Here is a 12,610-nt window from a genome sequence, read left to right as displayed (position 1 = left end):
GGGCCTCCAATAGCGATGCTCGGAAGGGGCCGTCTTCTAACAGCCGTGGTTCGAGCCGCCATGTGGGCACTGGGGACGGCACCCTACCCCACTGCAGGTCCAACGTAAGTGGCCTATGGTCAGAGAATGTTTTGGCCAGGTATTCCGACGAAGAACACTTGGACAGTAGTGAGTTATTGCAAAGGAATCTATCCAGTCGTGTATGAAGATTGTGGACTGGGGAATAGTAAGAGTATTCTTTGTGGGTCAGGTGTAATGCACGCCATACGTCTACCAATTCCCATCCCTCTAGCCAGGTCTGGAAGGTATCCGCCAGTCTAAGTATCCCAGTCAATTGCAGGGGAGGATGCGATCTGTCTAGTCCCACGTCCAGTACCATATTCCAGTCCCTTCCCAGGATCCAGGGAATATCTATCCAATCAGCCAAAGCCCGCCCCACCTTGGCAAGGAATGTATCTTGGTCAAAGTTCGGGGCATAAATGCTACCCAGAACCAGCAGGGTACCGTCTAGCGTGCCTTTTACCAACACAAATCTCCCCTGATCATCCACCCTCCGTTCTAGTTCTACAAAGGGAGTACCGTAACGCACCCAAATAGTAGCCCTCCTGGAGAAGGCGGAATAGGAAGTCGAAATTATGGTGCCTCTCCATCTCTTACGTAATGGGATTGCTTCAGTCACTGTTAGGTGTGATTCCTGCATGAATGTGATTTGGACATGACTGCGGAGTAAGAATGCGTGGATCCTATGCCTCTTTTGAATGGCCCCAAGCCCTCGAACATTCCAGGTGGTCAGTTTATACTTCCCTAAAGTTTCAGCCATGATCGGACCGAGGCGAAATACCTGTAGGGTGCCTTGCACCACATAGCGCAGATTGCAACTCTCAGCCAGGAGACGTACTTTCCCCCACCCAATAACATAACTAATTTGGCACAGCCTGAAAACATTGCTGGGCCGAACAAGAAAACCTGCAAGATAACAAACCAAGTACTAGTGCATTCGCCAATGGGGGGTGGTCGAGTACTGTTCTGGTCCAGTTAGTCATTCGTTTCTGTGCTGTCGACTCGACGGCGCTGCCAGGGATATGAGTATCAGGATATAAGTTCTATGTGTTTCCTGGGGAGTCCCACCCTCAGGATGCGAGGTCACCTCGGGATCTTATGTGTAAAGTAAGTGACGAGCTTTGACCTCTAGGTACCAGGTCGAGCGGGCCGTGTAGTCCAGCCCACGCCCACCATGTGTACAATATCTTATGAAGGTAGCCCCTCAGCCACCCAATCGCTCACCCAGCCCGTATAGGTGTTGAAATCATGCAAATAACCAAGAAAGGATATCAGTGTTCTTCAGGATGTGCAGTTCCCCCTTATTCAGGAGGTCATTCTTGTCCATTGTCCAGCATTTCATCCGCGGCTCTGAGCGTTACAGTCGGGAACAGGACCATACTGTGTTCCGAATCAGAGTGGATCGTGCTCTCATCCGTGTCCGTATTGATAGTTGTCCAGTCTTCCCTAAAGTTGCCTACCAAGGCGACGGCACCCAGCTGGTCCTCCTTCTGTTGCTCTCGAGAGGGTCCCCTCCGTCCAGACCCTGTCGTCTGGGCGAGAGACGAGTCAGCAGCATGTTCCGAACCCTGTCTGGGTTCATTGGCCGACGCTCCTGAGGTCGTGTCCTGACTGCCTTCAATGTCCATCACTTCCAGCCATTCCTCCACATCGGTGGGGCTCTCAAAGAAGTGCGTCTTCTTGTCGTACACTATCTTAAGGCGGGCCGGGAATAGCAAAGCATAACGGATCTTGACCTTCTGGAGTCGCTTCTTAACTGCATAGTAGGATGACCGTTGTTTCTGTACCACATTGGTATAGTTCGGGTACCGGGAGATGCGCCGATTTTCGAATTCTATGAGGGATTTTTCACGGGCCTTTTGCAGTAGAATGTCTCTATCCTGGTAGTTGAGTATCCGGACAATTAGTGGACCCGGCGGCTGACCGGGTCTAGGTCGTCCAGTGGGTATACGGTGTGCTCTCTCCACACAGAAAAGTGGTGATAGTCCGTCGGGTGCCACATGGTCTCGGAACCACTGTTCCATGAAGTCCGTCGCATTTGCCTCCTCGCTGCGTTCCGGAAGGCCTATGACGCGGATGTTATTGCGTCTGTTGCGGCCTTCCGCATCCTCCACGCGGTCCATCAGGGATGCCACCTGTTGCTGCAGCTGTTGAACAGTGGTGGTGTTGTCCGTCACCGTCTGAGTCAGGTCTGCTATCGCCATGCCCTGGTCCTTGACCTTGTCAGCCAGTTTAGCGTGGTCCGCTTTAAGCAGAGATAAGTTGGTAGTGAGGGTTCGCATCTGCGATTCCATCACCAGCCTAAAGTCCCTAATCTCCTTCAAGATTAGGTCCAGCTTGTCCAAATGCTGGTCCGCAGTGGGGTTCAGGCCGAGTGTTCCCGGCAGGACCTCTCCTGTTGCGAGCCCCTGGGTGGCCATCGTCACAGCGGGGCCATCCCGGCTGTCCAGCGGTTTGTCGCCTTTCCGCACCATGGCTGTCAAGGACCAAGCCTACCCGACCCACCCCGGGCTAGTATCGTCCGAGAAGCGACCAGTGTCCCAAGGCGGTCACTGTGCACACCTCCTCCCTGTCGCCGCGCCCCTCTCGTGGCGTGGGTCCTTCCCGTGCTGCGGCAGGCCGCCCGGGTCCTTCCTCTCGTGAGTGTGCGGCTACTGTGCTCACTTTTCCCCTCTCACTGTCATATAAGGATCAGAGTCTGCAGGTCGGGGGGGTAGCTCCCTCAGGGCGTCAGATCAAGCCCGCAGGGCCAAATGCGTGGCATCTACTGGGGCCCCAACTCGTCCGGGCGACTCCAGTTTCTGTGTAGTGTCTCTGCGCCCGCCACTCAGTATGTCTGGGCCAATGGTGGTAGTTGAACCGGTGGCCCCCAACAACAGCAGCCCTCTAAGTAGCGGTGAAAGAGGGGGGGACGGAAAGGGAGGGGGGTCAAGGCAAAGGAAAGTCCCGTAGATGCTGCCTTAAGTGTCACCAGCCTCGCCCCCCTACCTTCAGGGTCATTCCGTCGATCTGCGCTCCGGCACAGGAGCTCCTTCCTCCAGGGCTCACCAGCCTCGCCTCACGCAGGGTGTGGGCCTCGGTCATCCCGAGCATCCCCCGTGGCCGGGACAACCAGGTCGCGGGGCATTCCCGCCGCTGCGGGGTCCTCAGATGTGTATGGAGGGGTCCGGGCCTCTCGAACCGGCTCCGCATGCCGGTCCCGGCACTTCCGGTTCCCGGTGTCCGAGACCGCTCGGGCCGCCCTCAACCACAGCCCCCGGCTGTCCTCGAGGGAGTAGGCCGCAACCTCCGCAGACGCGAACCCCGGCTTCTGACTCTCGCCGGGCCCCCAAAATCGACTCGGAGCTCCCAGATGTGACAGCGGTAATGATCCACCCGTGGCAGTCGACTGGGAGCTCCCCTGGAGCGCTTTTCAGGGCGGCAGATCCCCGGCGGCACCGGAGCACTAGCAGACTCCGTCCGCCATCATGGCTCGCTAGCCACGCCCCCCGGCAGTGGTGAACAATATAACGTAAATTCACCTGTGTGCCACATGGTAATCTATGTGTGTTTCAGACAGTTGTCATTCTACCACCTAATAGCTGCACATTTTGTCAATGTTTGAAACTCAACCCAAACGAAACAGTTATTGTAAGAAAACAAAAAGACCTCGTTAAAGCATAAGTACTGAAACGGCATACGTGGGATTGGACATTGAAGAGATGAAAATATATTTGTATTCCCACTTCTAACACACCAGAAAAAAGATCAAGGTTATTCTCTGGAGTAGTAAACATGCTACTTTGTTTACCTAGTGTTTTTCTTTTGATTTGTTCTGCAGAGAAACCCCAAGTGCAACATTTGGAAATGCAATTTCTGTTTTATGCCTAGCTCATTGTCAAAGTAGTTGAAACAATCACACTTCCAGTTTGAGAAGCAATAGTACCGAATTTTAACCAACACGTGGGAGACTCCATTTAAAAAAAAAAAAGGAGGAACAACAAATGTGGGGTTAAGAATTGTAATTTGTACCTCATTTGGTTTGTCTTAACGGTTTGGTGGGGGTAAGATAGTTTTGTCTGCCTTGGGCTCCTGGATCCCTGATTGTCTGATAAAGGTGGTTGCATTTATTGTGTGATCTAGAAGTCAATCGAAGATTTAATGGTGTAGGGGCCTATTCACAACCTGCATTTTATAGTATGTTTAATAGTACTACAATAGTACAATTTAAGTACTACAAAATGCTATTCACAAACCTACGGGTGTAAAACCTGAAGATATGCATGAAATACATGTTGACAAGACCTATAGATTTGTGATACAAAGTGGCATTCTGTAACTCAGAAATACTGTTACCAAATAGTGAGTAAAGGTGGTCATGGACGGAGCGTTGACAATACAAATACTCACCCCCAGTCAACTGATCTGGATTTAATCCATCACCGTTCTTTAGCTCACTCCGCCAACCCAGTTCAGGCATGGCCATATGCAAATCAGTCTGACCCTGTGCCTCATGGGAACAGTCCAGCCCGAACTGCCAAGCCATGTCTTCCCTGGACCGGAATCAAGCTTCCCAGGACCGGTTTCTGGCATTACAGCCGTCTTCAGCCGGGCTTGCTTGACTCCAATGGCAAAGTGAGCAAGGGACTCACGTCTGAGCATACCCTGCCAACTTTGGGCGAACAAAGAAAAACCAAAGGTGGTGATGGACGGAGCGTTGACAATACAAACACTCACCCCCAGTCAACTGATCTGGATTTAATCCATCACCGTTCTTTAGCCCACTCTGCCACCCCAGTTCAGACATGGCCATATTTAAATCAGTCTGACCCTGTGCCTCATGGGAACAGTCCAGACCGAACTGCCAAGCTATGTCTTCCCTGGACCGGAATCAAGCTTCCCAGGACCGGTTTCTGGCATTACCGCCATCTTCAGCCGGGCTTGCTTGACTCCAGTGGCAAAGTGAGCAAGGAACTGACGTCTGAGCATACCCTGCCAACTTAGGGCGAACAAAGAAAAACCACTTTGCCACTGGATTCAAGCTAGCCCGGCTAAAGACGGCGGCAATGCCAGAAACCGGTCCTGGGAAGCTTGTTTCTGGTCCAGGGAAGGCAGGGCTTGGCAGTTCGGGCTGGACTGTTCCCATGAGGCACAGGGTCAGACTGATTTGCATATGGCCATGTCTGAACTGGGGTGGCAGAGTGGGCTAAAGAATGGTGATTGATTATTTATTTTATTTATTTATTTATTTTGAAAGTTTTATATAGCGCGAACAAGATCTTTGCAGATATCAGAGCGCTTTACAAAGTAGGGAATACCAACAAAAGAATGATTAACAGGTCCTTAAGTATATGGATATTATAGGTAGTAAGTGGGATGGGTAGGTGCGTGAGGGAACATAACAGCGCAGGAAAATCAATACTGCATGTATATGGTCAGGTAAGCGATTCAATAATACAGTTAAAGCATATGTCGTAGTAATCGCTCAGATAAATACATGAAAAATACATGAAGAACACATAATCGTAGGGATCGAGCAGAATAATACAGGTAAAAGACAGCCGTATAGGTCGAGGAGAAGAATACAGATCAGACTTGAAATCCTTGAACTGGCTGCCTTTTGAAGCCAGAATACATCTGAAAATCGCATGCTTGACACACAAGGCTGTACACCTGAGCTCTCCCGGATACCTCACCCAGAAACTGTCAATCTCTGGCGGCTCTAGATACACCAGAGGCACAAACAATCTCCTGTTAAAACCTCGAAGATTCCGGAAGGAAAAGACGTACAAACGCTCCTTCTCAGGAATGGCACCCAGGATCTGGAACTCACTCCCTCCTGAAATCAGGCTCATCCCCTCCGTCACACTTTTTAAGAAAGAAGTAAAAGCTATTCTCATGGCCAAATACACTTGATCTATTAACGATCAGTTGACTGGGGGTGAGTGCTTGTATTGTCAACGCTCCGTCCATCATTTCCTTTGGTTTTGCTTTGTTCGCCATAAGTTGGCAGGGTATGCTCAGACGTGAGTCCCTTGCTCACTTTGCCACTGGATTCAAGCTAGCCCGACTGAAGATGGCTGCAATGCCAGAAACCGGTCCTGGGAAGCTTGTTTCTGGTCCAGGGAAGGCATGGCTAGGCAGTTCGGGCTGGATTGTTCCCATGAGGCACAGGGTCAGACTGATTTGTATATGGCCATGTCTGAACTGGGGTGGCAGAGTGGGCTAAAGAATGGTGATGGATTAAACCCAAATCAGCTGACTGGGGGTGAGTGCTTGTATTGTCAACGCTGCGTCCATCATTTCCTTTGGTTTTGATCAAATAATGAGTGCCTCCATTCTGTTAGGTACCAAAGTGCTAGACAGGCATGTTTCCTGTACCCTTTATAATATACAATAACTTCGTCAAAGAGGTGCTGTTCGCACCAGTTACCTTTGGGTACAACTGCAACACATTCTGTTTATTTGTTACCTAAACTATGTACAATTTAAATTAGTTTTTTGTTAGATATTATTCTGAATACACCTCTTCAAAACAATTCCTTAATTAACAACTCGTTGTTGCCATTGCTGGTGACTTGTTTACCCTAATAGGATCCCAAAACCATTGAGGTCACAGGTATGTACTGGTTTACTCACTGGTTTCTGATTGGTTTCTTACTTTTAAACCCCTACTACATGGTCACATCTGAAACCACATTCCTATAAGGTGGTTCTATTCTGGACTACTGTGCCCATGGAAAACCTACAGATACATAAATGCATGTTCTTTATCATATGTCATAAATTGACTTTTAAAGGCGTCCTCCTTAGAACCGTAAAACAACGTTGGCCATGCTTTGTCTGAAACCCATTTAAAACTTTTACTGAGATAATGTCCGTATACCTGGTATGGTTTTTCTCTGCTAGTATTTTGAACACTGATAAATACGAAAGACAACTTTAAATGTGTAGTGGTCCCTTCTGCCACAACAATTAAACAAGCATTTGCAATGCAATAGGTCTCGCATTTGTGAGAGTTTGAGCTTTTGGCATTGTAAATGACAATGCCTTTTTTGTATTGGTTTTTAAAACAGATAAATAAAAGGCATTGTCATGTACAATGCCAATAAATAAAAGGCATTGTCATGTACAATGCCAATAGCTCAAACTATCACAAATGTGAGACCTTTTACATTGGAAATGATGGTTATCGTAAGCAACTCCACGTTGCCAGCGCCAGAAAAACCTCACCATAATTGTGACAGTGAAGGCAGGGTCATTCACATGCTCTGAAGAGGGAGGGTCATAAAGAACAAGAAGAGAGGCACCTGTGCTAGAGATGTGCGAGAAGAGAAGCAGCTGTGCTAGAGATGTGCGAGAAGAGAGGCAGCTGTGCTAGAGATGTGGGAGGAGAGGCAACTGCACTAGAGATGTGTGGGAGAAGAGATAGCTGTGCTACAGATGTGTGAGAGGAGGGCAGCTGTGCAAGAGATGTACGGGAGGAGAGACAGTTGTGCTACAGATGTGCGAGAGGAGAGGCAGCTGTGCAAGAGATGTGCGAGAAGAGAGGCAGCTGTGCTAGAGATGTGCGAGAAGAGAGGCAGCTGTGCTAGAGATGTGGGAGGAGAGGCAACTGCACTAGAGATGTGTGGGAGAAGAGATAGCTGTGCTACAGATGTGTGAGAGGAGGGCAGCTGTGCAAGAGATGTACGGGAGGAGAGACAGTTGTGCTACAGATGTGCGAGAGGAGAGGCAGCTGTGCAAGAGATGTGCGAGAGGAGAGCAGCTGTGCTAGAAATGGGTGAGAGGAGAGGCAGCTGTGCTAGAGATGTGCAAGAGGGGGCAGCTGTGCTAGAGATGTGCGGGAGGAGAGGCAGTTGTGCTAGCGATGTGCAAGACGAGAGACAGTTGTGCTACAGATGTGCGAGAGGAGAGGCAGCTGTGCAAGAGATGTGCGAGAGGAGAGCAGCTGTGCTAGAGATGTGGGAGGAGAGGCAGCTGTGTGAGAGATATGCAGGAGGAAGGGCAGCTGTGCGAGAGTTGTGCAGGAGGAGGGGCAGCTGTGCGAGAGGAGAGACAGCGGTGCAAAGCAGAAAACAGCTGTGCTGTAGGTGTGCAGGACGAGGAAGCTGTGATGCTGATGTGCAGTGAACTAAAAAAAACTGAATAAAATGCTGGAATTAATCTCAGCCTCCAGTAATTACTTGGGCCACACTGCAACCCACTGGACAGGGAAGAAAAGGAATATGGAGGGGCACATATAAAGGAAGAGGTAGGAGAAAGAACGACCATGAGAACGTTGGGAGATGAAGAGAAAAATCAAGGAAGGGGAGAAATAAAAGGAAAGAACACAAGTAAGGGTCAAAAGACAGATGGCACGAAGAGGAGAGTGTACAGGTAAGGTGGGACGGAGCAGGAGAGGGTGAAAGAGCGTGGGGAGAGAGCCTGCATGAGTATCGGAAGAGAGAAAACAGGAGGAAAGAGAGAAAACAAGAGATAAGAAGAAAGATAAAGAAAGGAATTATAACGTAAACAGACTCAGACAGTAGAGGAAGAACGAGAAAAATGGAGGAGAAAGAAAACACGAAAATGAGAAAAGAGTAAAGAAAAGGAGAGAGAGAGACAGAAAAAAGGAGAGAGAGAGAAGGAGAGAGAGAAAAAGAGATGGGTGCAGGAAAGAGATGAAGGAGAGGTTGGTTTCTGTGATTACACAGTGTGTTAAGCTAGACACTGTGGCGTGGTCAGTGCGTCGTGGGTCCCACTGCAAGGCAGGACATGGGCACAGTGGCTGCTGTTTAAACTGTTAAATACAGAAATCTTCAAGGGTCAGTGGCCCCTCAGGTGTCTGGGGCACGGTGTCAATGCACCTCCTGCACTCATGGAAGCTACGCCCCTGGCTGGGTGTCCACTCTGTCTGCCGTGTCCTGTGCAGTACTGTGAAGGCGTGGGTTGTGTTTTCCGTGCATGCTGGGGGGGTGGGTGCTGTGTGTGTTCTATACACGACTGCTTCTGCCTCGTTTGCACGTGCCAAGAAGCACAGGTGCGCTGTAATCAATCTTTAAATGCAGTGCGCACATCAGAGTGCGCAAGTCCTCATAAGGACTGTACACACCTCTGAGAGGCCAAAGAAAACGGAGTCAACAATACGTTTTTTCATGCAGCTCTTTCTAACCACGTCTAAGGCTCCCACGCGCTACGAGTGACCGACAATAGCGCAGAGACGTAAAATGTAATTGTAAAGCACACAATCACACATGGGGTTTCCTGGCGCAGTATGACAGATGTTTGTTACCCAAGTGAGTGGAAGATAAAAGACCAGACAGGAGTCGAGCCTGTAACCACAGGGCAAACCCATGCACCTTCAGTCGAAACTTCAGTTTGCAGAGCCATCACACCCGGCTGCCTCCTGCTGTCGGCCTCAGAAGGAAAAATCCCCGCCGGGCCGCCGCGCTGCCTGCCTACACCTAGAGGCAATGATGGGTGCCTGGTGATGAGTCCTTTTTAAAAAAAAAAAAATAACAACAAAGACGCTGTGCGGCGACAGACTACGCAGTTTAAGGATTTTGCTTTGGAAAGGAGCGGCCACGCTGTACGCTGGTTTGCAACAGCACTGTATGTACACTGACAGCTGACAAGTAAGAGGAACGCAAAGTTACAATAACAATGGCTGACATTGACACTCGCACACTTGCAGTCCTGGGAAGCTCCTTTGAGCCGGTGACAGTGTCTCTGGTTATCCATCAAATGTGCGCAGCCCGTGTGGTTTGCGATGTTCTTTCGGCACGCGCGCCCTAGCAGTGCCTATAAATTTTTAATATGCCAACCCTCCCAATTCACGTGGGAGACAACAGACCGCAAGGTTAGTCTCTTGCCTCTCGACTACTGTCTGCCATAAGCAGGGTTGGGCAGAAAATGCAGCTTCTGCGGTGCACCAATGCAGCTCCGCCCCCCAGGCTCCGGCTCATATTTCACTTTAGTTCCTGTCCAAGTGATTCAGTTATAGCTAAAACAAATAGGAATGAAAAAATAAATATTGCGTGGGATGTAAAAATAGCTGCAGAACCTGGATGTTCCAAGATCAAAAAGTTAAAGAATATCCGGCTTGCTGACATTGTACCTTAGACAAACTTATTTATAGTGATGCAAAATACATTCGTTTTCTGGTGAATTTCAACACAAAAAGACAATGTTGATAAAGAATTGATAAACCGCAGTGCTTTTAGCCTTGCATGTATTAGAGAGAGAATAGTCTGTCTTGACTTGACTTTAGATCCTATAGGGTTTCCACGACCTTGCTTACCCGGAGGCTCTTGCCCGGCCGGCCAATCCGCTCGCGGCCGACCGGAAGTCCCGCCTCCCGAGGTCCGCGAGCTGCGAGCTACCGGCGCATGGAGCGCCCTGACGTCCGGGGTAGCCCGGGTCCCCAAGAGGGGGCCGGGGAAAAGGAGGAGTGTGGCGCCTGTTGCGGGGCTCCTCTGACCTGAGGGAGCCCCGATTTAGAGGATGAGACGCGCCACGAGGAGCACCGCAGGAAGAGCGCAGTCGGTGAGTGGGGCCCAGGGCTGATGTGAAGTGCGTGCGTGCCTGTGTGTATGCCTGGGGAGGTGGGAGTGTGTGCGTGCGTGTGTGCGCGAAGGAAAGTGTGTGCGCATGCGTGACTGTGTGTGATTGAGAGAGAATGCGAAGTAAGGGATAGTGTGCCTGTATGTGTGCCGTATGCCTGCGTGTGCATGCGCGCGCCTGTGTGTGTGTGCGTGCGTGCATGCAGAGGGGTGGGGGCTGTCTGTGTCTGTGTGAGAGCCAGGGCTTGCACCACGCATGCGCAGCTATCAGACGCTCGCTCCCGAGGTGAAATCCGACCTCGTCAAAGCGCGCGTCTGGTAGCTGTCCACTCTCCTAAATACGGGCAGCATAAGTTGGCGAGCTGATGCATTCATGCTTCGCATGAATGCAACATCAGCTCGCCCTAAAAAGGCTTTGAATGCCTTTTCATGATTCCCACATATGAGATACTGAGCCATTAAATTGAGACCTCACTGTTACATAAGTACTGATACCCGAGAGGATTATAAAACTCTGGCTAGCCCTATACTATCATACTAAGTAGCGGTTAAAAGGAACAGATATTCACTGCCATATACTCTGCCCATGTATTCAGTCCTCTCCGCTGGCCCATTCTGTGAGTGTTGTGGGGTGAATCTTACATTAATGCTGTTTAAGTTGGGCTCCTAGTGCCGCACCTCTGATCACGACGGTCGCCCATATACCTCACTACATTCATGTAAGGGAGCGGTTCAACCAGACGCACAGACCAATTCACAACCTAGGATCTCTCTCATGATATAACATGAGAGATATCCCCAATCGGTTTTTAAAATCAAAACCACTCCATAGTGCCACCTCAAATGAAGGCTCCCTGAAGACAAGGGTGTGCATCTCCATCCAGTCTTCAGCTCAATACCAGTCTTGCCAACTTTTGTGTACATGTTTATAAGTTGGATTAAGAAATGGCTAAAAGCAAAACAACTTTTGGGTCTCAAAAAGCATGCAGATGTCTTGTGAAAGAGCAGGATGCGGTCACTCACAGTGAAGTGAGCAGTGAGTGAAGTGGCTGACCCATTGCCCCTATGTTGTATGCCATAGTGGATCGAATTAATATGTGTGACACAGCAACGCGCCAATGGATCAAGTGGGCTGTCTGGAAGCCTCTTTAAATAAGTATATGACACGTAAGATTTTAGTAAAATTAAAGTCTTGGCTAATACCAGACCTAAGCAATCAGTCCAACGCAAACCTGTGTCACCGTCCAGCTGCAGCTCAATTCTTGACTGTACAACTTCTAGGTGCTATTCGGCTTGTATTGAGTTGGCAGGCTGTACCATGTTACAGTAATTTGCCTCTCAACAAATTATTTGCATAATGTGCTCTTTATTTTTAACATATGGTTTAAAAAATCCTTCCTGTATGTGTCCTGGGGATCCGCATTAAATGTATCTGATCACCTAGATATTGTCACTTCTATTAATGAGTGGCTATCATTGTCCCAAGATAATTGTGCGCCTTTTATTAATTTTCCCTTGCCAGAGCCTGTAAATAAACAGCAGTACTAATTCTAAAGTGTTGATGTTTGTTTCCCCTAGTGTTTGAAAACAACTGCTGCCCTTTCCTGTTTCTATAGTGTATATATTTTACTGGGTTTTGATTAGGCTTCATTTCAGCCAGCAGACAAATCGTTTTCAAGGCAGCAATATTTTTTTACATTGCGTCACCTCGCAAATATGTGTCTTCGACTAAATGATTTTTCACAGACCTGTTGTGTTATAGTGGCCACTGCCTATTGTCTTCGTGCAGAAGCTGAATTTCTTGCTGTGTCAATTCTGCTTTTTCCATTTCTACAGATGTATCAAAGCCCTCGAAGCAACCTCAGGGGCAGAAGAAATCGAGGGCTAAGGCCTTGTACGACTTCAACGGCGAGAACGAGGATGAACTCACTTTCAAGGTATCAATCAATGGTATTGAGCTGCACGGTCTGTTTATTCAACAGAAAGATCGAAAATGCTAAAATGTCATTTGAGAGGATTCTGCATCA

At 49.1% G+C, this 12,610-nt stretch overlaps 1 protein-coding gene across 2 annotated transcripts in view; it reads left to right on the top strand.

Annotated features, from left to right (window-relative positions):
* SH3D19 (SH3 domain containing 19) overlaps positions 1-12,610 on the top strand; it is a 656,725-nt gene that overhangs the window by 625,516 nt on the left and 18,599 nt on the right. The window contains exon 20 of one of the 2 annotated variants that reach the window (XM_078676918.1): positions 12,420-12,520. The exons of the other annotated variant lie outside the window; for it this stretch is intronic. Within the exon in view, the coding sequence (XP_078533044.1) occupies positions 12,420-12,520 (101 nt within the window). The remainder of the gene's footprint in view (positions 1-12,419; positions 12,521-12,610) is intronic. 2 annotated transcript variants of the gene reach the window in all.

The sequence above is a fragment of the Lissotriton helveticus genome, chromosome 2_1 (genome assembly GCF_964261635.1).
Source record: "Lissotriton helveticus chromosome 2_1, aLisHel1.1, whole genome shotgun sequence".
NCBI classification, from domain to species: Eukaryota; Metazoa; Chordata; class Amphibia; order Caudata; family Salamandridae; genus Lissotriton; species Lissotriton helveticus.
Note: the sequence above shows the minus strand (reverse complement) of the source record. Positions and strands in the feature narration are given on the sequence as shown.